Source organism: Phalacrocorax aristotelis, chromosome 4 (assembly GCF_949628215.1).
Source record: "Phalacrocorax aristotelis chromosome 4, bGulAri2.1, whole genome shotgun sequence".
NCBI lineage: Eukaryota > Metazoa > Chordata > Aves > Suliformes > Phalacrocoracidae > Phalacrocorax > Phalacrocorax aristotelis.
The window spans coordinates 6097764-6125018 of NC_134279.1; the positions used below are offsets into that span (position 1 = coordinate 6097764).

General features: G+C 41.1%; 1 protein-coding gene and 1 long non-coding RNA gene across 7 annotated transcripts in view; one reads left to right on the plus strand and one right to left on the minus strand.

Moving 5' to 3' along the window:
• Nucleotides 1-27255, minus strand: part of PDE5A (phosphodiesterase 5A) — a 139402-nt gene that overhangs the window by 67666 nt on the left and 44481 nt on the right. For 3 of the 6 annotated variants that reach the window (XM_075090138.1, XM_075090135.1, XM_075090136.1), the window contains one exon: nt 8957-9059. In XM_075090138.1, the coding sequence (XP_074946239.1) occupies nt 8957-9039 (83 nt within the window). In that variant the 5' untranslated portion in view covers nt 9040-9059. Of the gene's footprint in view, nt 1-296; nt 634-8956; nt 9060-27255 lie in introns of those variants that run through there. The other 3 variants (XM_075090134.1, XM_075090132.1, XM_075090137.1) reach the window with 2 other exon arrangements.
• LOC142056015 (uncharacterized) lies at nt 444-12095 on the plus strand. Its single transcript, XR_012660165.1, has 2 exons — nt 444-2030; nt 3086-12095. It is a non-coding gene; the product is annotated as an uncharacterized LOC142056015 (long non-coding RNA).

The window sequence follows — 27255 nt, forward strand, 5'->3', positions numbered from 1 at the left end:
ACAAAATAAACTAATAAAAGCCGGGGGCAGGGAGCTCCGGGGCCGGGACAGCTTCCCGGACCTGCGGACGGCGGCTGCCGCCCGGGGAAGAACCCGAAAGCCGGCGGTGCCCGGGGCTCGGCGGCAGCCCAGGGGGCTGCTGCTGCTGCTGCCGCTTTCAGGTTTTGCTCCTTCGAGGGCGGTGGTAGCGGGGATCGCCTTTTGCTTTCCTTTGGAGACGGCAAAGGGAAACTAACCGGAGAACGACCTTTTGCTGGGAAGAAGGGATCTGCCCCTGTCCGCCGCTCCGGGCTTACCTCGTAGCTTTCCTAACAAAGTAAGAGCGGGTGAAGTCGCCGTGATCGTCCAGCCACGCTTCCACCGCTTCCTGCTCCGGAGCGGGGGGGCAGCAGCTCCGCTCCATGCTCCGCTCCCGCCGCCGCTCTGCCTGCTCCCGGTGTGGGGATCCCCCCTCCCGGCCCGTCCTCTGGCTGCCTCCCCCCGGCCCGGCCCGGCCCGGCCCGGCCCGGCCCGGCGGGGGGCCGCCTCCCACCCCCGGCCCTCGCCCCGCTCCCAGGTGCGTGTGTGCGGGCCGTAGGAACCCGGCGTCCGGCACCTCAGCGCATCTCCGCCCGTCCCGCAGCGGGCAGCCGACCTTCGGGCTCCACCTCCGCAGCGCCCCGGGGGGCCGCCGCGCCCCGGCCCCGCCCCAGCCCCGCCCCAGCCCCGCCCGGCCCCGGCCCCGGCCCCGCGCGGAGGGCACAGGCGGCAGCCCCCGGCGCTTGTGTGCGGGCTTTGCGTGCGCTGCCCGCGCCGGCGGCTGTGGTGCGCTGGCGCTGAGCGGGAGCGGGGGGACGGCAGTCCCCGGGGCGGCGGAAAAAAAGGGAAAAGCCGTGAGGAAGTAAAATGTTCTCCCGCAGTCAGGGAAAGGGATTCTTCTCCCTCGCCCCTCCTTGGCTATTACTTTCTTTTCAAGGTATAGCCTGTTTCAGCCCGTTTCGAAAAAGGGGTAAAGCGGATGTCACTTCAGAGTGTTTCACTGTTGGGTGTCAATCCATGATCTTCGTTAGACCTCAGCCTGGGTATGAGTCCTAAGCCCCGGTGTTCCAATCCTTCATGCCCACAGCGAGGCTTTTTGATCCATTTTAGACATCTAATAAGCAAAGCCTAGCTTTGAGGATGCTCCAGACTCACAGCTCCTACTTTCTCATATTGGGATATTAGACAGCTAGGATTGAAATTTTGGTTAATGCTGAGCATCATTTTGATCTGTTGCAGCTCCACTCTGAGATAAGCTTGTGCACACATTGATAGTAACTGGTAATCCGCATTCACAAAAGACCTTGCACAAAGTATGATGCACGCATATTGTTTCCTGTATCATCACATGCAGTATCTTTGAAGGTCAGATATGAATAACAAATTAGCAGCATGTTTCTGGGGAAAGGGATATACAGAGTCTTTAAAGTTATTCTCCTGTGTAAGCAGTCGAGAAGTCTCATGTAGAATGTTTTCTGCCACTCAAACCCCTTTCAGTGTGTGCAAGGCGGCGTGCTTCAGACATCCCTGCACTCCTTAGTGGTTTTTTTGCAGTGCTTGTAGAGGCTCAACTTACAAAGAGGTGGGATTCTGGAGGCTGAGAAGGGGCAGCAGCAGAAACTTCACAGCAAAAGGATTAAGATCCTGTCCATGAGCTTGGGGGAAAAGGTTACTCTTCTGTGCCTTTGTGTCACATCTGTGCGTGACACTCGGACGTGCGTGTCTTTTGGCTATAAGAGTTTGTGTGTAATACAAGGCACGCAGAAAGGGAAGTTTTACATGAACATTACTCGGTCATAAAAGGCATCTCAGGAGAAATGTGTGCGGTGACCAAAGAGCAAATGTGAAGCTAAAGTATAAACCGGTCCAGACATGCTGCAAGAGTCAAGCCGCTATTCAAGGCAAGGAGAAAAATTTCAGCGGGGCAAGAGAGAATTACCAAGCAAACGGCATAAACAGACAACATGGCAATAAATGAAGCCGATGTTTAGTGTCAAAACCTGGAAAGTGTGGTATGTTAGAAAAAAGAAAATAAACCTGTCATATAACTCATCGATTTCTAAACTAACCGCTTCATTTCCGAAACAGGGTTTTGAGGCTACAGTAGACATGGCAATAAAAGCTTCTAAGCTAGGCAAAGCTGTTGGAAAATAACACTATGTTAGAATGCTTAAGAAGTACAACAGAAATGCAAACCATCCAATTATAAAATGCAGATTTTATAAATATCCGAAATGCCATTCCCTGAATGGTCTCGTATAGAATATTGATCATAGTACTGCTCATCCCATCTCAAAAAGGGATTGAAGCATTATCAGAGGTGATCCAGACAGGGAAAACGAGGATGGCCAAACACATGGAAATATCTTTTCTGTAAAGAGGCAGTAGGAGTTTGTTTACAAAAAGATGAATACAAATACATAATTTAATTACTGGTCTTTAAAAAGAAAGATAGGATTTTCTCTCTGTCTCATAGGAGAATAACAAGGTAATGGTCAATGAAATTATGTCAGCTGCAATACATAGCAGGAGCAGCATGTAATTAGGAGTAGCACTAATAGAAATAAGGTTTTACACTGTAGTAATATCCAGTAAACCCCAGTCAAGAACAGATATTGTACTGGGCCCTGTAAACATGGAATATGAAATACTAGGCTAGCTGAGAAGCTTACAGCATCCCCATACTTCATGCCACAAGGTACCAGGCCCCTTGGGTGAAGCTGCCTCTACTGAGGACAGCTGTCCTGGCTGGGCCAGTGTCTGTATGACAGTGTACAGAAGGAGGGGGACGTTGGGCAGCGCAACAGCGCTGGGAGCTTTGCTCAGGCCTAATAGCCACACCATTATTTAGCTTACAGATAAGAATCAGTAAAGCCAATGCAAATTATTATCTTCCTGTGAATTCAATGGCGCAGCAGCAGTTCAAGAGATTGCTACCCAAGCAAAGAATATCATAGTCTTTCCCAAAAGAAATAAAAATGGAACAGTTGGGGGAAAAAAGGGATACTTTCTCCGTATCCGTTGAATTTCCATGAATAATAATGAACATGCTGTTTTCATTTTTAAGGTGACAGGAGGGGATGAAGGCCAAGCATAACAAAGAGTGAATGGTAAAAGTGGAAAAAGTCTTCCATAATTCTGGCTTCCAAAGTGCTCTGAAAAAGCTCTGTGTATCTTAGCTCACGCCCAGCTTTCCAGTTTGCTTCAAGAACACAGATGACAGAATTGGTGTGCAGTAGCTATAAACCTGAAAAGGATTTGTAGTGATGGCGTACAAATAAATATGTCCGGTTCAAGTTTAAAAGCTGCTGTGGCAAAGCAGAATGCTTGAGAGCTCCATGCAGAAGCCAGCATGCTTTTCCAGCAGCAGGCCGTTCTATAGCAGGACTGGTTGGCGGAAAAGCTTTTAGCTGAAGTCTTTCATTTGTATGTTTTGCAAATACTGTCATGTACAGAGATAAGAAGGCGGGGCGGGGGGGGGTTGTACATCCAAGGCACATTAATTAGAAGTGCTGCTAACTCATGATAATTAGTAAGGACAAATATGGAAGTATGTAATCAGAGAAGTATTTATGTGATATTTTATGCTTAAAGGACTCTATATTTATTTAAACTAATTTAAAAGTAATTTATTTCTATATAGTCTCCCTTTAAAAGAGAAGAAAATAAGGTTTCAAATGTCACCATAGTTGACTTATTTGTCTGACTTACTCATTAGTTGAATTGGAGCAGTATTTAGCTTTGCTAAGAAGTGGGAATTGGCTGTCTTTCTACCATCCCTTAAATCTGGAAAACAGTTGGTCCATTTTGGCTCCTAAAACAAGCTTAGGGTTGTACTATATTGCCAGTGAGGCTAGAATATGATAAGGTAGAGGAAACTATTCCATTTCTTTATTAGCCAGTACTTTTACACATGCATGCGAACACACACGCAGTGGAAGAATCCTAATATTAGTAAATCAAGTTTCCATTTCCCTTCTATTATTTAAGTTGCATAAAGAGAGCGAAATAGCAACCAAGATCCAATTCATTTAAAATCTAGTTGTTACTTTAGTGATGAAAATACTAAATCATGAGACTGTCTTATCAGTTTATTCTCTTAGTCCTTCCCAAATAATTACTGGAAATGCTTCCCAAATAAACATAGCTATGCAGAGCTGCTCACTCATTGCATAACCTGCCTTCTCCTCTGGGATAACATTGCATATGTCCTACAGGAAGCCATGTAAAATAGTAGCTTCCTCCTATTTTGATTTGAATGTGATTGAGCATTTGCGTCAATCAAAGTACCATGAGAAATTATTGTTAACCTCAGGAAAGCGTCAGCCTCTCAGAGTTGTTTGTCTGGAAAACACTGTCTGGCCTGATCTCCTGAAAAATGTAATTCAGAATTTGAGTTTAACATATTAGCATTTAATATGTCAGCCAACCACTATGCTCAAATTTTGACCTTTTCTACTTTCCATTGGAAGCCTCAGGATAAATTTGAAGACTGTTAACAAGCGTCTCTCTCTCTCAGCCTTCTCTCCTTTAAGCTAAGTAGTGCCACATCTTTCAATTCTGCCTTGAACATCATGTTTTCCAGCCCTCTGGTGATTCTTTTTTACTTTGGACATTTCCTCGATTGTCTGTACCATTCCTGCGGTGTCTCGCCTAGCTAGGGTTAAGTAATCTAGTGGAATGCGTATCAGTACTAAATTAAGTGGAAGGGGTATTTTAGGTACCTTGCAGGCTATGTTCCTGCTACTACAGCTGCCCTTGGATATGCCTTCTTGGCAACAGGCCGCTGTCGTGGTGACCGACTGCACGCTCTCTTCCCTTTTTCTAAATACTTGCCATGGTGTCAGATGTAGCCTGTGCACCCGCTTACTTCTGCCTAACTGTATTTTCTTGCTCTTGAACCTTTTAAATCTCATCTTGTGCTTGCAATGTTTCTCCAATTGATCAAGATTATTTTGAATTCTATGCTGGCCTGTCCTCCCGTGTGTACTTGGCCTCACCAAGCTTACTGCAAATTTGCTGAAGGGCACAAGTCTGGGCAATGACTGGGTATGATGCAGGTGGGTGAAACTGTAGGTGGACTTCTCAGCATCATTACTGGTTTAGCTAGCTAGAGCTTCTGGTGCCTATGTGCTAGAAGCACATCTTCAGTGAACATGCAGACACAGCCCTGACCTAAGCAGGGAGATTACGCCGTTGTTGCATCGTGTGGGGTAACAACAAATGCAAGGCACTGACTGGTTTATATGGGCTATGATCCCTGGCAGCTGTGCACCCACATAGTCCGTTTCCAGTTGCGTTCAGCAGACCCTTCTGGGCTTCTGACATGCTGAAAATTGAAATTGATCAACCTGTTCTTTCTTTTAATGTATACATAGTTTGGCAGAGTTTAAATAGGAGATATAGGAAACTTGCGTAGGGCATGTTTCATTTCAGGATCTTCTCAAGTGCATCACAACCCCCTTTTTTTATTTAGATGGTACATAGCTTAGTTTTAAAAAGCTTTTTAGCAACTAGTGGCTAGTTAGTTATTTTCACTAGCAGTTGCTCTTATTAGTACTTTTACTAGTAATTGTGATTTTGAATTGAAGTATTCATTTTGTACTTAGACTTACAGATAATTACGAAGTCAAATTATAAGGGGCTTTCTTTCCTCATTGTAGTTGCTGGGAGAAGGAGGCTTAGTGAGAAGCTATGGAAATCAAAGATTAGTCAGATGTTTTTCAAGCACGTATCCTTGCAATTTGGACCATTCTGGTTAGGATTGTATGGACTGCCTAAGCATGTGTGAGGAGCAGAACCCTGACCTCACCGGAGTAGTGCAGTACCTTTCACCCATGTCAGTGGATCCAGCATTTAACTCAATGCACAGCTTCTATCTCTCTCTGCATTCTCAATCAACAGTTATAAAGAGTTGCCCCACTGCCCAGGAGCTAAAGGCGTTTTTCCCACCACCATGCAGCTCTATGCTATTCTTCTCTTTCTTTCATGTTTCTTAAACATAATGCTGCTTCACTCGAGGCTTTGCAGTGGATAAATTCTGTATCTGCAGAAGAGAGCAGGATGCGTATCAAAATCTGTTGAGGCTGTGACCAGCATTGGCACAGTGGGCAGCAGGAGGTACAGCTCAATGTTTTTGGCTGTGAGTATTTGCGTAACATAATGTGCCAGAAATGGAACATGGGGGGAATGCTCTCACGGGGGAACACAAGAAGTAAATCCACAGCAGTTTGAAATATATTGCTTTTATGATTAACTCCTTGTGTCTTCCTAATAAAAGGCCATGGACCCTCACCCAGCAATTCAGCATTAATGCAAGGTTTTAGAAAGGCTATTGTTTTTATATAGGGACTCAAATTCAACACATCCCCGAGTGTGTTGTTCACACAGTTTGTTTTCCTTGCTGCTGAACGTTTCTACTGGCTTTCCTTTGCATTTATCTGTCTTCAGTAGCATGTGTGGAGCCTATTATGTTTTTTTCCAACAGGTTAGAAAGCCATTTCCTCTCCCATTTCTGTATTCATAGACTGTAATTCTCTGTTAATATTCCCACATATAAACTTCTTCAACATATAAACTTCTTCAAAGTATCAATTGGAGTTTCTAAAGGCTCCCTATTATCACAAATTATTGGTATGGTTCCTCTCAGTAAAGCCCTTGGTTTTCTGGAGATGTTTTTTTCAGCACATTTTACCAGTAATGGTCTCTGTGAAATCACAGGGAGGTGGAATAGCACCAACAACTCCTACCAGCTAGCCCCCAACTTATGATAAGAATAACATTTGCCTACACTTTGCTCTTAGAACATGTGTCTGCTTGGGTCTGCTATTACTATTTCTTCCTTTTCAGAGTCACTGCTTTTCACACCATCATTTTCCATCTTGGACATGAGACCAATTTTCTTTGTTCTTTTAATGAACAACTTTGTCTCCTCTGTGTTGAAACATAGTCCAGACCTTACTAAGTTGGTCTGTGTTAATGGCCTGTCCTTCCCATTTTTTATTACTCTATAACTTTTTGTAATTTGCATATTTTTCCAGCAATAACTTTATATTTTTGTTCAGATCATTCAGTATGGTTTGGGTCCATTTAGTATGGGCTACACAGGTATTATACATTGCTGGGTTTTTGACCAAAAATGCTGTAAAGTTGTGAGCCAAAGCCCTACAGAAATCTTACAGAAGTTTCCTTTATGAAACTAATTCATAATCTCATGGGAAAATAGGAAGTTGGGTTTTTTTTCTGACAAAACCCATTTTCTATGTTGACGGGTGTTAATTGTACTATCATCCTTTAGTTGTACACTGATTGCTTCCTGTACCAGCCTTTCCATCAGTTTTCCTGACATTGATGTCAGGCGAAATGATCAGCAATTTCCTTATTAAATAATGGAACAATGCTTGTTCCTCCTCTGTCTTAGGTAACGCGCGTGGCATTTCAAGACATGTTTTCTTAGTTTGGTTCTTTTGAATTTTATCTTACTGAGGTTTAGGGTTAATACCTGTTAAAGCAGTATTATTTTACTTTCTGATATTTTGGAATCTTAGTAGTGAACGTATGAATTTCTGCTGCAATAGATTGCGTGAGGAGTATTTTAGTGGCACAGAGCTGGTTAGTCTTTCTAGTACTGTTTGTTACTATCAGTATGAAATCTTCATAACCCAGGATATACCATTCACAAAAGTGTATATGCAGTTAATTTAATTGTTTTCTATCTTACCATAATGAGTAAAACTGCTGTTTAGTCATTGCTCTGGAAACTCTGTGAAGTATCTGCTGTACACTGTCTAAGGTGCCCACAAAATTTGTATCACAACGCAGTCCTGCTACAAATAGATAAAAGTAATAAATTTGGCTAATGGCAAAGTTTTAAAGCATTTTATGAATCTAAAATTATACTGTCTCACTGACATTATTTACTCCGAGTAATAGAAGACTTGATCTCATCCAGACCCCAAAGTAATTAAGCTGTTGAACATTTCCTATTGATCTATGTGGAAGACATTTTTGAAAGGTGAGGTGTTCCTTTGACGCAGCTAGCACTGACCTTAACTGAACAAATTAACTCTTTTTGACCCATTAGGAGGAAACATACTTTAGTAAAACTGTGATCCGAATTACTTATGGGAACAAACATCATTGCTATTCTGTACGCATCACTGGTTCTGGAAAAATAATTATGAATTAAAATCATCGCTGTATTTTCTGAAGACCACAACTGGAGTCAGGACTTCTTTATACTGGAAGCTGTTCCACAAATATATCTCTTGCTTGGGTGGATTTGTCATCAAATATTTACATATTTTTTTAAATTTATGGAAGTAGGCGGGGAACGGAGGTTTGTCCCCAGTCCGACACAGAGCCTACAAGTAAACACACAATATATCACTGAATTATTATGCAGCGGGCATAAAAATTGTTTTCAGGGCATTTTAGGAATGCACAGGCATAGTCTGGTAATTAAGTGAAGCATTAATCTGTGATTGTGAAAGATCAGCAAAAAACCTAAACAGTAAACAAGGTGAATAGAGATATTACTTAGGTATAACATCGATCTTATAACCTAATGATATAACCACAAGATCTTCGCTGTCAGACAAGGAAAATGTGTAAGAGATTAGTTTGTAACTAAGGCTAACTGCAGCACCGCTAAATGAATATGTTGGGCTTGTATGGCATTTTAATTATACTCGAGAACAAATTGTATGAGAACAGTCAGATTGAAAAGAGGTCATTATACATGAGGGTGTGTCTATTTCTGGATCCCGTTTGATTTTTTCAAAGGGGTATGGCATACTTAGGCATACCATGTCTTCCTGCAGAAGTGAAGCCGTATTTCTCAGGAAAATAGTGAGTGACCCAAGAGCTACCAGGTCCAAATTGTCATGGCTACATATCTTTTCACACTTGGTGCTCCGTTTTTGAAATTGCTACTTACATTTCATCGCTGGCAGGTTGCACACGGTTTGTTTTCTGAGGCAGGGGTTGTCCGTGGCCGTGCGTTTCTGCAGCATTTAGCATAGCTGGTAGTTCACGTGCTGCTGGAAAACCAATACAGATGACAAAGTAAAACAATTTTTGTTGGAACCCATTTGCATCTCTTAAAAACTCTTCTATTAATCAGTGTCCCCCTCATTAAATCAGTGAGGACAGCAATAGTTGTCACTGGTCCTATACTACAGGTGGCTGTAACAAAGCGGAAAGATTATGTGATTTGACTTAAGTTATAAAGAATGTTTCTGTCATAGCTAAAATTACATCAGATGAGTCACTTGTTTTCGGTATTGTGTTTAGTCTTCTAAACCACTGGGGAGCTGATTTTTAATCTATCTGTGCTTTTTTATAGCCATGGGTGTTACACAGGTACTTCTGGCAGCTTATACCATGTCCTAGGAGAGACAGAGTTATGTCAACAGTGTGTTGCGGGCTGCACGCAACACCGGCCAATTCTCAAATCTGGCAGACCTGATCTGGTGTCTTTGCTCCCAAATGGATAATGTGAGCATCTGAATAGAGCACGTACCTTACCGGTGATGCCTGATCTGCTGGTCTGTGGGCTCATGGTGAAGGAGAAACTTGGCAGCTCAGCCCTGAAAACAGGTAGCTGGCTCATCCCTGAGCGGGGCCAAGCTCACAGGGGTACTCTGAGGGGGCAGTAGGCAGTTCTGCAGTGTAACAGGGATTTAGTGCCTGAATGGGACACTGGTATGGATGTAGGCAGCTCTGTTCATGTCTTTAAGCAGTCGGTTAGATACCTTGGGATTTAAAATGCCAGGAGTGCATATGTAAGTACTCCTGGAAGCCACAGCCAAGCAACAGTGACCAGCTACCTGGGATTTTTCACTTTAAAGGCATAAATTTATTTTGGTAGAACACGCAAATGTGAGCTGTGGCTTTCATCCTTCAAAAGCAAGAAGTCTCATATGCAATAAAGGAGGCAAGAACCTGCATGTTAGCTGTTGTGGCACCCCATTTTTAAGGCCTTCAGCGTAGATTTTAGACAAGGGGAGAATCAAACTGTGTGAGAACAAAGCTGCCAGAAAGATCTAGGTACACGGGGACAGTGATACGGAAATAAGCACAGAATTTTTCTAAACTGTTCCAGTTGGGAACAATAATATTAAGGAGACACTTGATGAGCCTAAAACTCCTTCCAGCTGCTTGCGAGCTACTGGCTGCGCCTGACATTCCTGCTTTCCAGCTGCAAAGTCTGGTCTCTTTTTAGAAACCCAAAGAAAAAACATTTAATGTTTATTTGAGCTTATTGAATTTATTTTAATTTTATTTATTTCCCAAGTAAAATGGTTATGTGCAAACAGAAGTTCATGTGGTGTTCTCACGGCTCAAATAATAATATGAGCACCGTTGAGGAAATGAAATGTGACACAGCGTGGGACAGCCTGCAAGGACAGCTGACTGCTTGCAGGCCACAGCCTGCCTTCGCAGTTCACCCTGCATCGAACGCATACGTATCCCCTGCTATTTTCCTCTCCATACAACACCAGATGAGAGAGGTGCAAAATGGGCTGGAAGGCAGGATTTTTGTTTGTGTTGTACATGGCCTTTATCTGTCGTTTTGTTTTCCTTTGTTAGTGATCTAGGAGAGGGACTTTCTGTGTTTTATAAGAATTTTATGCTTCCTAGAGCGTGTGGTAAACACTGCCAGTACAGTGATACTAACAGATAAAAGCATATGCAGGAAAGTGTTGCGGTAGAGGACTTCAATACATTTATACAGACTTCAGGTAATTTATACTGCGTGATCTGAATTTGCCGTGTATGCATTTGATTATATCTGCCAAAATCTATATTATCTTTCAATCCTGACTTTATGGGTTTGTGAGGGAAAACCACTGTTGATTAAATTTGTATTGACAGGATTGGATTCTCTATTTACAGGAAAACGACTACTCCGGGTCCCCCTGAATTGTATCTCTTCCTCCGTTCTTACTTTAAGGTCCTGTAATCCCAGGATAAAACAGGAAACATTTGACACTGTACGTTCTTTCAGTGTAAAGGAAACCCAACATGTTATTGATAGTTGACCAGAATAGTTCTTTTAATAAATTTGCATCTTCTATCAATCTGCTAAACAGCGGATAAACAGTGTCTTTCAGACGTGGATTGATTAATCCCTCCAGAGTTTCTCTCTTTAGGCAAAGTATTTTTGTTAGTTTATAGGAGATAAATCACAGCTATTCCCTTGAGTTTTTTGGAGGCTGACTCCTAATTTATTTATCTCCATCTGTATGTGAATAAAAATACGACCTTCTTTTGATACTTAAAAGTAACTTGGGGAGATAAGAGAATACAGAGTTCTATGGAAGGAAAACTAGCAAAAGGAAAAAACCCAGATCAGTCTTCTTGATGGTTTTGAATTTTTAGTGAGGTTAAAGATGTTCATTTTACATGGACTAATATTGAGTTCAACTGATGTGTGGAGTTTAATATTACTACTGGGAAAAACAAATTTTGCCATTGCTGTAATCTTGTAATTCTATTGCTTGCTACAGTATGAATTATTTAGAATGGAAAATGTATAACAAAAAGGATATACATCTATAAATACGTTTATAAACAAAAGGAGTAGGAATTGGGATTCTGTAATGCTTATAGTTACTAATAAAGGAAGAGAATGAAGAAATATTAGTTGTTCTTAAACGAGTCAGTAAAGTTGAAAGTGAGTGATGCAAGTTCTCCCATGTGCTTTCCAGCCATAAAAACTTGTAGAATATAGATTTTAACACAGATACAACCCCGCTGAGCATTGAGCTGAAACATGCATAGTACTATTGTTTTCATTTGCTAACAGTCCTTACTTACTGTGGTGGTCCCTGAAGGTTCAGGCTGTTTTTCATTCGGAGTGGCTCAAAGCATTAGGACAGTGTGGTCACTTTACACCTCAGTAGGAAAGCTTCAGATTGAAACAACCTCCCTCATTCAAAAATAGGACTTCTTTTTTTTTTTTTCTCTCCCCCCCCCCATTTCTGAAGAGCTGTGCTCATAAGTAATAATACAAAATAATTTCTGAAGCTCTTACTACAATTTAATAAAAAACCCAAAAAGGGTGAAATGTTTTCCAGCTTGTGCGTTTATCTGTGTCCTTGAATATCTGTCAGTTCCTTTTAACTCCCGATCCTTCACATGCACTAGCCAGCAATAGGCAAATATGGTGGAAAGGTAAAGATAACCAAAGAGTGTGAACATTTCAAAAAAATAAGAGCCCCATTGAAAAGAGACATGGTGTTAACGCCCGCATTGCGAGTTAGGGTGCCACTGAACATCGCAGGAGGGGTCGGTGCCCATGCAGCAGGCAGCTTTACAGCCTGCTGGTGCTGGAGCTTCGGCTGGAGCTCTGTACGGTCTCAGATAGCTGTGAGACAGTGAGGTCTCTCCTGCACGGGTTCTTCACTGTCTGCAGTGTTCGTATAATTCAATTAAAAAACTGCCAGTCACAAAATACAAATAGAAAAAATGCTGCTGGGTTTATTCTGATGCTCCCAGAACAAACAGCTCTCCTGCTTCAGGCTGGAATCTACCTGCTCTCTTGCTTCTTTCCCTCTGTTAAGGTTGAGCTTAAACATTTCTTACCCACTACTTCAAAAACCAATGTGGAGATAGGCTAACTTTCATTTGCCCTCCTATTTTTAGTTTCTTTTTGGAAGCAATCAGAGAAACATCCCTCTGCATATTGCCTATCACCTTATAAATACCATTCCAGCTTCCAGGTCAAGAGTAAAGTCCTTTTCTGGTATCTCTAGTGTTCTCACCACATTTCACCATATTCCTTTTCATTTGCACTCTTATCATCACCAGTGCTTGAAAGTACATTACAGTCTAGTGCAAAAGCACAGTATCCTCTCCTGTTCAAATCTCCCTCAGAAGGCTCTTCCTCCGTAGCATTTAGAAATACAAGTTAATAGCAATAGAGAGCCATCACTACCTGACCGTGCACACTAGTTGCTCTGGTTTATTGCTGTCCTTTTGATCTCACTGTACACTGCTCACAGATCTGTGCTGCTTAGGAAAGGTCCTTGGGACACGGACCAGGCCTTCGTGTTTTGTACAAAGTTGTTTCTGTTCCCTGGCTGAATGTCTTGACCTTTAAAAGGCAACTCTGAGCCTGTCAAAATGTGTTTTATTTAATCAAGAATCTAATTTGGAGATAGCAAATCTCTGTTACAGGCCTGAAATTCTCTCTGCATACTGTTCATGCCAACCCACTTTGCCCACACAAATGTTCGTGAAGCTCAAACCAAAGAGCTGTAAGCAGAGAAGAAAAGGCCTTCAAAAGGATGAGAAAAGCTTTTCTTAGTATTTACCTTCTTTCTTTTTGACAAAATAGGCATTTTGGGTTCAGGTTAATCTGTTTTGATGCCAAAAATGAGAAAAATATAACCGATATTTTATTCCTCGGCAGAGCAGATTAGTCAGCGAGCTAAGCACAACGCAATGAAATGAAACGATTTAAAGAAAGCCATTGTGTGTAAAAACATTTGTGTAATCAACAGCGATGTTCCCTTTAGTACAGACATTGCAAGAAAGCTGGTTGTGCAGCAGGCCTTGTTGATTTGCACTGACTACAAAGTAGAATAGAAACTTGCTACATAAATCCTTGGGTGCTAGTGGAGGAAGGTGGCCGTGTAATCTGAACTGTCAGACCCTGGCAAAGTAACAGGCTGTAAGCTCGCTGCCTAAAGAAGTTATTGAAAAAATCAGTGCTGGGAGGAGAACCTGCTGTTTTATTAATGTTTATCAGATTAAAGAAGTGAAATAACTGAAGCAAGATGAGCAGTGCATAAAAGCAGGGGAGTGAAAGGGAAAAATGCTTTTGAAGTGTGCCATGGCTTCTCTCAGAGAGCCGCTCATCGATCTCCCTTCCGTGCACCCTGTCAAAACAGCTGGCATGGTGTGTGCTCTGCAGGCAGAGGAGCAGCGTCATTCATACAGCTGTGCTATCTGGAGCACAGATGCTTTCACTTGCACTTGGTAGCTCCTAGCCAGCTTCCAGAGTTTTGGCAGAATCATTCACAGATGTTTGACACAAAGAGATGAGACAGACATTCATTGAAAAGGGATATGAAGTTAATACAGACTCGTCCTACTGTTGTTTTTGTCAGATCTCTAAAGCTCATCTCTGCAGATCTGGTAGGAAAAAATATATATATATGCATTGCATTAAAATTCCTTCTTGAAAGTTATATATCCCAGAAATTAAGGAAAGAAGCCCTTTCTGCTTTATTTGTACGTAGGAGTTTTGATGTGCTTGTGAAAGGCTGCTAGGGCCAACGTCCGTATCCACAGAGCACGGTGCATGGCTCGCTCTTCAAAGAACCTCCTAATGTGCCTGAACAGTGACGTAGATTTCTCTGTCCTAGATGAGTCTCTTCCTGTTCGCTTCCCTCGGCTCTCTTAGGTCACTGCAGTTTTGCCAATAGTGAAAGTAATAATGACTTTCTTATGTTAACACGGTCTACTGAAAAGTGACTGGAATAAAAAACCTCACTTGTTGCACACTGCCAAACAGCCTCCAGATGAGTGGTGGGCATAGTTCCTACTAACTAAAATATTTCACTGAAAGAAGAAAGCTTGAGGCAGCACATACATGCTATTTACTTTAGTGCGTGCTCTCCTACTAGTTGCGGTTTAACTCATTCGCTATGCCTGTCTGCACCGCAACCTCTGATTCTCTAATTAGTTGCTGCTGCTGGGCATCTCAGCAGCCTCGCAGAGGTGTGAGGCTGGAGTAGCATCCTTCTCTTCTTCTCAATACCGCACATCTGCTGTGGCTGACTAAACCGTCACATGAAGAGCTTTTACCCTCTGGGCAGTTCCACAGACTACTGCCATCTCCCTGGCCCTCCTCAGCATCGCTGTTGGAGTGGTAGGAAAGTTGCTTGCGATTAATGCCAGCACACGAGAGCACAGAATTTACACCAAAGGCCTTTCTCATTATTCCCAAGGACTAAACCTGTCCCTGTAGAAGCCAGTGGAAACTGAGGTGGCCCCAAGTGTACATTTATAGGAAAAGAAAAATAAACTAGTGACAGACAACAAGCGTTTTATCAAGAGAATCTGTTTTTTTCCCTTTTCACCACATGTTATGCAATGTACAGCAAGTGCTGTATTTGCTGGCAAAGCAGGGAAGTCTGGGGAATCTATTCATTTTCCTCCACATTTAAACAAACCCTTTCTCATAACCATGACTAAGAAAGGAAGCGAGAGTACTTAGCAAACTTACATTAAGTGTTCTAACCCAATGTTTATATTTTGTTCCTGAAAAATATACTGACTGTATTGATAGCCTAGTAGCATTCAGCTTCTGTAGTCTGATGTGGGAGAGGGCTCAGCGAATATTTTTAACCTTGTATGGAAACTTAATTTTGTTTTCAAAATACCTGCAGCTCAGAACAGTCTGAGCCATTCTGAAGCAAAAATTGTGGCCTTCAAAGAAAGTTCATACGACTCCCACAGGGTAATCATGTCTGGGAGAAAAACGCTAGTGTCCAGAGACAGGGCTCCCTCTGAGGAAACCTATCACTTCCCCTAACCTTCTAGTATTTTGGTAATGTAACTTTAAGATAGAGGTCTTATGAACACCAAGGATACTCCTGCAGGAAGGTGATTTCTTTCAACTGGATAGCTGTCTTAGATTAATTCCAAATTGCTATGTAATGCCACTAAGTAGCTAAGGGTTTATAGATTTGCATTTGAAAGATAAACCTGTGATTTTGCTTACTAATCTGGAAGCTTCTGAAGATAAACACCAATATTTATGAAATCGTACTCTATTCCCAGAAGCCTGTAATTTCAGGTATTGTGCCAAAAGTTCTTACTTTGGGAAACATAAATCAGATTTTAAATATATGATTGAAAAGCTAACTTGGTCTTGAGAAGCAAAAATATTTAAATTTTCATCTCATTCATTTTGAACACTTCATGCTACAGTCCCTTGTGTGTAAGTAAACTTTTACTAGTTAAGGATGAGCTGCAGCTTCCAAATGCAATCTCCAAAGAAAAAGGGAAAATAATGAAGAACTATTCAGAGGTTAATATCCCAATTTTCCAAATAATGGCCCTCCTGGCACAGAAAGGATAAGTCATGAACTGCATTGCATGGCAGATCTTTTATTTTTAATGAACAGTGTTGTCACAGTGTGGCTTGGTTTTCCTCAGGAAAGTCCCACGTCTTTTGCAGGGTTGAAACAAAATGTTTTCCTTTTACTTATTAGCTGCCTCGAAGTAAATGAAGTTAATTGTAATGATGAAAAAAAGGAGGAATTGCGAAAGACAGGTATTTTACGTCACGGAGTGGCTCGTTGTTTCATATTTCTGTGATAATGACAGGATATGATGCATAGATTTGTGCTGCCCGTCATTAACCTCGCCAACTGCAATAATGCAGTCAAAACATCACAGGCTTAGGATGAGAAAGGGCTGCAGTGGTACCTGGATTCATCTTTGTTGCCCACTTCACCGTTATATTCTCATCACTACCGTGAAACTAAATAAATTTGAGAAGCACAGTCACTCTTTATGCAGTGGGTCAAATTCTTCTCATTACCCTGTACTGTATGCTTTGAGTGACTCATTTCACCTGGGTTTATCTAGATTTATGCCAGTGTAGTGAAAAGTAGAAGCTTATTCAAAATGACATTTTGTCTTCTTTGGGAGATTTGCACCTGAGGTGCTCTTCCTACCAGAACTGTAAGGAAGTGCCGAGTCTGGATGATAGTAATGTCTTTATTTAGTCTTGGTAATTTTGCTTTAAAAGCTGTTACTGATTTTCTTGATGCCTCCAGATCCAGCTTTTCCTAAAATAACATTTTTACTGCTTGTGTACCACAAAAGTTTACAGAAATGGTCTTGTCTCTGTCTCCAGTGCTGTCATGGGAATACTTAGTACTGTCCATCAGTCTGAATATCTCTGAGTGACTAATATAGTGGATGAGCCAGATCAGCCCTATGAACTTTGCTACCACACAGAAGTACAGTGATGGTTAGTAGGAGCTCAGTGTAGATATAGGTTATCTGTATGATCAAATGGAGTGAATAGATAGCCTCTGGATTCAAGAATATTTGTTCTGATGCTTTAAGGACCTTATTCTGCATAACTCTGTGAACTTAATTCAGATTTGCATTGGTAAGGAGAGGAGACTTAGGTCATTTTCGCTCAGAAATAACAGGTATAAAAAGGAAAACAACAAAGGGTCTTGACAATTATTTCTTGGCAATTCCAACTTCCCGTTAGAAGCAAACACACATGCTTTTTTCAAAATGACGCAGATGTCTCCGCACGTCCATAGCTTGGGAAGACACAGATGGACTCATGTTTTGATAAAAAACAACAGGCGGTCAGTTTGGAGAGGAAAAACAGTCTTTGATATTTTGTGGCTGTTACTTTTTGATAGAGGTATGTGCACGCAGTCAGCCCTGCTGTAACAGAGGGAGAGCCGGATAGCCCCGCACGAGTGCTTCACCCTGGATCTCCACAGCTGCCAGTGCTGGTCTTAGTCAGAGTGTGCTCTGCCGTGCACGTGTGGGACGGAGGGAGAGCGCAGCAGCACGGGCAGGCTGCGGTCAGACCTGGCCGTCAGCTCTGTCCCGACAGTTGTGCTGCTGGGACGGTGGGAGGCGATACCCATGCACAGCCAGAGGTATGCGATGTGGGGGGCTGAGCATGGGCTGCGAGCGCACCAGTCTCGCTCAGCCCGCTCTTCTGTTTGAATTGGCTTCTTCATGGGAAAGAAGAATTTCCATCTCACAAATTAATCTATGGCTGCAGTGCACAGACCGGCAATAAAATACCTGTGGAAAGATGGGTGGAAAGCTGGAGCTATGAACCGGAGAAAGACACTGCAAACCTTAGTGGCTCAAGTTCTCAGTTTCATGAGCAGGGCTCCCACCAGTGTGATTTCATCCCATATACAAGTAAGGGTTTAGTTAAGCTTCCTTCTGATTTTCTGCCAGTTTTGTCTAATTGGCTAATTTTTAGTGGCTTGACATAGCAAAGGGTCAGAATTCCTTACCTCCATTTCTACGACTGTCACGATCTAGGATTATTTTTGTAATAACTGATTATTTGTTATAACTACTTATTAATTTATTTCTGGACGTAAATAAATGAAAAACAGTCCCTGAACAAAATAGTTCATAATTTAACATGAGCAGTAATTTGTATTATTTTGTTATCTTTGTCTCAGATTACATCAGCTGCAAACCGGGTATAAAATATTTATTTCAATTTACAGAGGCATTGCGAACTTTCTGTCATTAAAACACAAACGTTTACAGGACAGAAATAAGAGGTGCTATATCATGTCAAAGTATTACTGAGGAGAGGAGAAAGATGTGGTCAATTCACAATAAATATTCAGAAACCCATATGGAGAAGTGCACTGAACTAAGCTTGAAACACCAGCCTGCCATCATCGATCTAACTGAATTTGGCCAGAAGGTACACTCTAAATACATGGGATCTATTTTGTCATGGGTTATGCTTTGCTTACCTTCTACACCAGAGCATTGACCTCTGATTTTGAATCATTATTTTTCCATGTATCAAGTCATTTATTACATGTTAGTGACTGGAAGTGGAGAAAGTTGCCAATTTATCTTTTCTAAGAGATTACCTAGGAATCAGCAAACTGTCAAACAAGGGTTTATTCCTGCTGCTGAAGTAAGAAGGATTGCACTGCCTGCTTTGATATTCCCAGCCAGGACAATTAAAAGTCTACCATCCACCTACGGCTTGTACAGGAAGGATTTTTGTCTCCTTTTGAAATGTCCTGTACTGTAGGTGACACCAGACAATGCTCTGAGTTAGAGTATAAGGGAGATCAGAGAAAGAGAGAGAGGTTTGGTCTGTATCACTTATAAACAGCAGGAGAAGAGAGGTTATTTCATCACTGGAGACTCTACTAGTGAGTGGATACTATTGCATGTGATCCCTGAAAGACTCCTTAAGTCTTTTATCCAACCAGACTGGAAAAACTCATATATATATCAAAAATTTTTTGCACACTACCATGAAGTACTCAGTTATTAGGGAAACTTCATATTCCTTTTACTACTGCAAGAATAAAGTTGCCACTTTGGAACTTGTCTTCTATTAAAAGGAAAAAAACTATAATTCTTTCCAGGAACTTAATTAGAAAAAGTTTTCAGGGAAAATTTTATTTTTAGGAGAAAACACCCACTTAAAAGCTCCATGTGGCACGGATTCAGCATACGATTACATTGCAGTGGCTGTACAGCAGTGGAGAGCGCTGGTGGGTGCTCACAGGTACGTTGTTTGGCGAGGCACAGCAGACAGTGTTTAGCTTTGGTTATGTCAGCTCTAGCCCATAAAATAATTGCCATTATTGAATAATCGTAATCTTAAAATTATGGGGAATTACTGGGAAACGGCTACAGTGGTCAGTCATTTTGCCAAATGATAGCCTCTCGGGGGAAATTGTGGCCGCCTTGTATGTCAGCTGGGTTTTTGCCCTTTAAAAGGGGGAATGGTAAACTCTACTAATACCTTATCAGGGAACAAAATGGATCAGAGTACCTTAGTACTCCTTCCTTCAGTGTCCCAAGGGCTTTCTGTAGTATGGCAGGTCATATTCCTGGTGGAAAAGGAGGCTTGTTACGCCTTTGCTAGTCACAAGGCTTTCATTGTCCTGAGCAGTGACTTTACATTAAAATGATTTCCCCTGAAAAATGTTAGATTGTTCACAGCAGAAAGTGGTGGGTTGAACTGAAGCATTCAATACTAATGGGATGGTTAATTATCTGAAATTATTCAGGGGAATAGGCCTTATTACATGCAGTGCTGTAGAGAAGGACACTTTCCTGACTCGTTCCACATCCCAGACGCAGGGCTTGTTTCTGTCAGCCAGTTGTTTGGTGACGCTGCTGAGCTGGATCTTGTTCAGGCTCCAGCGAACCGGACTGATAAGGTTAATGCCCCCCAGTGCAGATTAGTTACAGTTTCTCATCAAGACTTGCTCTTCCTCCAGCAGAGGTTACTGATCCCTAAATTTTGGTGCTACAGCTATTCATTAAATTTGTGCTAAGCACCATTCATTTAGAGACAAAATAAAAAAAAAAGCAACTCAAACTACTCTTAATATTACTTAAACTAATCTGGATTATTTTGAGATATCCATTTTAAGGATTTAACTACCTCTGAATTTTGTCAACAAATGTAAGGAGATGGTAATCTAGAAGTGTGATCATGGCAGAAACTTTTTCGTCCAGTTTATTTGCAGCCAAAAGAAGACAAGTGGCTTCTCCCTGTGTCTTCTTTTCCAAGGCCTTATGGTACTGTTTGTTTGAGAAGTAAGGCTTCTCTGAAACCAAAGGTAGCCAGAAAGAAGAAATATTTAATTTACAGTGTAATTTACAATGTAATTTAATGCTGGGAAGGCATTCTGAGAAGCATGGTAGTAATACAGCTGAGGGAGAGTGAGATAAATAAGCTTGCACTAATGTCAGCACTAATAAGGATCCTGTTTTCAGCAGCTGAGGTAGTGTGGTCGGAACTAGCTTGATTATGTCTGTGCTGTACTACAGCGTGCAGTGCAGATAAAACCACCAAAACATTGCAGTGTCTGTGTTTGAAGGCTAGCTCTCATGGCAGCAAAATATTTGAGACTATTCCAGATGTGTGCATGGGGAATTTTCACAAATTCTTATTTTCAACTTGCAAGGAGATACAAAGCTTTCTTTTAGTGACTTAGAAGAGAGTTTTCAAGAATGGCACACAAGTACGTGAGTCTCACTTCAAAGGCTGCTACAGTTTTCATGATAATTTAAGAGTTGGCATATTCTGTTGTATAATGCACTGGATTGGAAGTCAATAGAGCTCGTTTCTAACATTTCATCTCTCAGAGCTTATTCCTCCTTCTCCCTCTAGTCTGTTAGGAGCTAACAATCTAAATCTACCGGACAGCTTCATATTACAGATATTGCACAGTTCTAATTACAGTGGCAACACGTTATTCAGGTTCTCAAGTGCTATTGTAAGACATATAATAAATAACATTAAACATTACCTTGAGAGGTCACTTTTCAGTTTTATGGTGAGAATAGAGATGCAAGTGTGGAATTTAGCTGTGTGGGTGAAGACTCGGGGGGCTTTAGAAAGGCTAGTCATTTTAAAGCTGTAACTTCTTCTGTAAGCTTCCAGACATTTCAAATAAAATGCTTTATTCTTTGAAGATGTGTGTGCATGGAAATAATTGGCCGAGTATGTATGAAAACCTACCTACCGAACTTGCCTCTGTACGTACCTGGGGAAACAGATTGTTTCTATAAATTATAATGAAATGTATAAATTGCATAGAAAATGAAAAACATTGTAAAATGTGACTGAAAAGTTCAACCAAGCACTAGGTACAAACTGACTTTGAATTCCAAGACTCCAAATAAACATATTTTTCCCTCCCTAGATTTATATAAGCTGTTCTAGTTCTCCACTAATTTCCTCTTAGTTCTCAGAGCTGTGTTTATATTTGGTTCATTTGGCCTACTTGAGCATCCTTTTCTACTGCTAGTCCCTAAGTTTGATTTTCAAGTCAAGTACTCTTCTGGGGGCACTCAGCACATCAATCCTTTGAGGGCTAGATTTGGAAAGCATAGCATCAGTTGTTATAATTAACTGCCTTTAGAGTACATTGTAGTAGTGGGTTACATGATGGATTTCCTAAAGCTTCCTAAAGAACCATTTCCTACTTTAGACCAGGGCACATGCTCTGCTATCTGTTGAATAGAGTGACAGAAGGAACAGCTGTAGTCAAAAGCCAGAAGAGGAACGATTATCTAGTCAGATAACTTGAACATCTTTAAAAATTGACTCCACAGTACAGTAAAGCATAATTTCTTTTTCCTCCAGGCATTAAAAATATTAATAAGAAGTCACTGTGAATTATGAACAGCACGAAGTCTTCAAACCAACTCAACGGGCGAAATTCCAGAGGTCTAGTTTAGTCTTACAGAACAGATTTTTGGCCTGATACTGTGCTGCTTTTGCAGTTCCTTTGTTTTAGTACCAGCAAAGAGAAGCAGAAGGCAGGACCAGCCATTCTTCTTCAGGGCAGAAGCTGAAAAGGTCAGGAAGGACTCTTGATATTATCTTTAAAAAAGAAATAGGCTACTGGCTAAAGTCAGGAGTAATGGGAGATGAGTTAATTCATAACTAGTTTGGAGATCTTTCATGAGTTGGTTAGAGAAAATGATATTCTGAAACAATAGCAGAGAAAGCACAAATAGAAAATTATTCTAATGAAAGCTTCTGCAGGCAAAGCCTTTCATTATAGCTGTTCAAAATGTGCAAAAGGGCAAAGTAACAGGTCTAAATACATTTTGTTTTCCCTTTGAAGCAGTGCCCAGTGTCACTTGAGCTTCATTTGTTCAAGTAAGTAGGAATATAGTGATACAAAACCAGATGGTGTTTGCTGTTACTGGATGACAGATGTTCTCTCATCCTTGAGATTATGCAGTTAAATGTAACGCATCTATAGCTGTGTTATGCAAAATACTGAGCACCCTCAGCTCCCATTAACTGCCAGGGCAGCTGGGGGGTTTCGGTACCGCCCAGGAGGTGCATGGCACTTAGGAATCAGGGGCCTTATTAGCTGAACTCTTCACCTAAACGCTTGCTTTTGAGATGTCCTGATTATCAGTTCCATGGAAATTAGTGTTCAGCATCTTTGGGGTCACTCTCCAGTGACCTTCTTTAGGCCTGAAATCAAAGACCTTCCCCTCTTCTCAGGAAATGATCAAATGCTGAGGAACTGTGTCTAAAATGGTCCCTCGACGGATGCAATTATGTGAATGCAGTAATCCCACTAAATGATAACCCTACTGAAACACACATATATACATTGTGCAGAAGTAATAAACAGAGATAAGATGATCTTAGTGCTCAGTAGAGAATGCTCCACAAAAACGAAACAGTTCTAGATGCTGCACAATCTCCCCTTGAACTCAGCGCTGCTGCAGTAAAAAAGTATTGGGTGAGCCCTCTAGCCAGCCTGAATCCTAAGTGCATCTTGAACACAGCCATCCTAGAATTATCAAAGAGATTTTCTTCTCTTTCAGAGGAAGTTTCTTTTGAAATGGTAACCAGAATTTTTGAATTTATTAATATGGACCCTGAGATGAGGCTGGCAAATGTATAAAACTCGAAGTCAGAATTAAAGAGCCACTGTAGGAGTTTATAAAAGGGAAATACAAACATTGAGTGTGCATATAAATATACTTTTTATACATAATGCACAAATAAACACACCTTGCAAAGCGGGGCTCTGGCGATCTGCATTTACTAAACACAAGCACTGAAAATCGGGGTCACATTGTGAGAAGAGTCTGTTAAAGTTATTGTTCCCAGATTTTGTGATCTCAGTTTGAGGTGAGCGGTTTCTTATTTTCAGGAATGGCAGAGATCTACACCTTCTTTTGACAACGCTTAGGGTTTTGATGCCTTTGGCAACTGAGTGTTGGACTTCCTAATCTGAGTTGGGCACTCCAAAGGGAGGCACACAATTTTAGTGAATGCTTCTGAAGGTGCTGGACCTTTCGTATTGTATTAAAGAACAAAGGCACATTCCAGAGTCATGGAATAATTCAGCTGTTTGTTTTTTTTCAATTAGCGAGAAAGACAATCTGAAAGCTAAGTATTGGTTTGGGCCAATGTGTATAAAATGTTTTGGATGCAACAAAGGAGGAAGTGAATCTTAAACTTATTTGTGATAAATTGAATGAAACAATAGTTGTAAATGAAGTACCCCTAAATTGTCATCTGGTGGATTCTAGTAACCTATTTAAGTTATTCAGGACTAAAGGGTATGATAAAGAATATCAGAAACATCTGAGAAGACTCAGTAAGTGGATAATGCACTGCAAATTAATTTATTGATTAATGCAAATAATATATGTTAAAAAGTGACATCTAGAATCAGGAATATGTCTAGACTGGCTTCTGACTATTTTGATGGCATATATAGTGACTTGAGCACACATACAGGTAGGTGCCATCTTAGAGCCAGAAAATACTCTGTGCCTTGGTTACCTGTTGCCACCCTGTCATTTCCAGGCACTGTTCCTCCGTAGCACATGGCTTGTGCCGCAAAGAACCGACACCTCTCTGCTGCTCCTGACTGTATTTTCCTCCCATGCCATTCGCCTTACAGACACTGGAACCAGAAGGAGGTCGCTGCTCTGAAGTGCCAACAGAACTGTGACATGTAACGGGATGCTCAGGTGCCTTCTCCAATGGCTAACGCCCTTGCAATCCCCCTAGCTAGCACTGAGTACCCCCGATCCCCGTTGGCACAGCATCCAAGCGCTGCGCACCACACTCCATGTAAGAAATTCCCTACTAATGGAAATTTCATTAGCATTCATTAGGAGGAGTTTCTCCATGGTCATCACTTATCAGTTTAAAGTCAGTGAGAAACTGACCTCTTTGTTATTTCAGGGCTGGTTGTGTAATCCAAAGTACAATCACCCATTCTTAACTCCTGGATGTTACCGCATACTCTAGATGGATATAGTTACAGAGAGAGACTAATGCAATTTAAGAAAACATGCCCAGGGGTTCATTCATCCTTGCCTTAAGTGTTTCTAGATTCCTGCTGAACCTCAGCTTTGACCTTCTCTGAATAGAAACAGGAGACAGTGATTTCAAAGTTAATACATTTCCTGGGTAACAGAGTATGCTATCAAGTTCATATTAGCACATATTAAAACAATTCTTCAATACTTAATTCAAATATTATACATTTTATATTTTAGTGCTACAAATATGAGGATTCCTTCATATAAAATTGTAAATTTGATTTCACTTGATGGTTCTCTGTATTTTGAAAAGCAGAGTTTTCTTTGTAGCCTATGAAATATTGTAATTTGAAAAAAACCTTCACCTCCAAGGAATTGCTGCTTTTTAAAAAGGGGATATCTTATATCAGCTCCCTCTGAATTTTTCTCTTTTTTAAACAACGCTGTATTTTTATGTAAGCAATATGCATGCCAGACACTTGCATGAAAAATATGTGTATAGTGCACTTCATTTATTTCTTGACATAACAACATAAGTTGAAAAAACACAGTGGTTTGTAGGAATTAAGTTATGACATAAAACAGACTATGTCAAGAGAAGGAGACAATTTGCAATTAAAAACAGAGAGATGAGGACTGGCTACACAGTTCGTGCAAATCTTATGTGAATTGTGTAAAAGTATCAGAGTGACTTGCTGCGTCCATGTGACAAAGTACAGAGCATTGTCATTCCAGGGCAAATTACACTAACAGGACAGAGTAGTGTTTCATTATGGAGGAACCTAAATACTAAACCTAGTAAATGTACAAAACCTATCGCTTATGAAAGTCCTGGATGTGCAACTGCCTGATCACCTCCTGGGACCTGGGAAGGGTCTAGGGCAGTACTCACTGGCAGCACACAGTTTCTTGCCCACTGTCTGCAAAGGGAGGAAATCAGTTACTTTGGGACTTCAGTGGGCACTGGTAGGAGTTATAGCATCATGTTAAACAAAACATATTGCCTGCCTGAAATTACAGCGTAATTTCAGGAGGAGCAGGCCAGCATGAAATAAATATTTGAGGTTCAGTCCACTTTAGGCAACTTGCCCAAAATAATAGATGATGGTTAAAAATTACATTTGGTTTCCAAACACCCACCCAAATGCATTCCACTTGGCAGCTTGACAGAATAGCCAGTTTTTACAGTTTTCTGCCATTAAAATCAGAGGTCGCATAAAGTGTAACTATCCAAACATCAGTCTAATTATTACTACCCTGTGTCTGTAAAGGGCTTCGTCCCCTGTCAAGACGCCTTGACACTTTAGCATAAATACCGTAACTCTCCTCCCCTACCATCCCTCTTTTCCTCCACCCCAACCCACACACAAAGTGGCATTTAAATAAGACTCTTCACACTATGTCATAAATATTAATGACATGAAACTCAGGGCTTGGCATTTTTCATTAATGGCCCTCTTCATCACTGTTTCACACCTGGACTGCAGCCAGCCCCGCCCGATGTAACTGGCTGACATTTTTTTTAAAAACAATGTTAATACTGAAGTGAAACAAAAGACTGAGATAATTTTTCACAAATTAAAATTGTTGGCAAACCCTCTTTCCACGTTGTGTGCTTGGGATGGCATGACTTCTTGTACAATGCCCATATTGGCTTGGCATGGTTTGACTTGTAATTACAGTTTATGCCTTTTAGCTACTCCCTACAATACCCCCAAACGAGCTGTGGATGGAAATTTGATATAACACTTGGGCTGTTTTTGAAAAAAAAAAAAAAAAAAAAAAAAAGATTAATGGCATTGTTGGTAATACAAGAAAATGTCTTTCGTAGTTGCTGTGGTCACTTGCATCATTTCTGTCCTTTCAGTTTGGGCTGTACCAATTGTTTGAATTTGTAAATTAAACAACAAACAATCTTTTGGAGATATTTGTGACAGTGTTCAAGGTTTTATTTTCTGTTTTCTATCTGCCTGGAAGAAATACATACAGCTCAGTCTCCTGAACAACATTGACAGCTCAATCCTACAAGATAATGAGCCTCCTGAACAAGCTGCCAGATACTGACACACTTCCTTAAACAGCAAGTGTGTGTCTGGCTCTTCTTGCTCTTCACTGTTTGTCTGAATAAGGGCCACAATGTTCGTGTCTCATAGGCTTGAGCTTTGAAGTTTCTAGATGACCACTGAGAAGCTGGTGTTACAGTAAAACAATTTTTTCAAACGAGAACAATAATACTTTCTCTTTTGCCTTCAGCAGAAAGTGAAAGTAGAAGGCAGAGAAGCAGAAACATGTATTGGGCTCATTGAAATAAAATGTATTTCACAGTGTGGCGTATGCCGTGACCTTTAGTGCTTTGAATTAAGCAGGACAAAGAGCAAACAGAAACTATAGGATCATAGCGCTAGAAGTAACATGAAGCCCCCTAATCCAAGGAAAAAGCAACCACCTTTGGGTCCTTCATGACAGGCACTTGTCAGCCTGCCTTGAAACCCTCAGTAGGGATACACAAAACCTCAGTCAAACTCTTCTGCTCTTCATGGCCTTTTCATTATAAAATGTTTCTGAGGATGTAATCTGAATCTTCTTGCTTGAATTTTAGCCTGTTACTTCCATAGACACATAAAGTGTCTGAAAGACTGTTATCAAGCCTTCCCTCATTTTTTTAGGCTAAAAATCCTACTTTTCCAA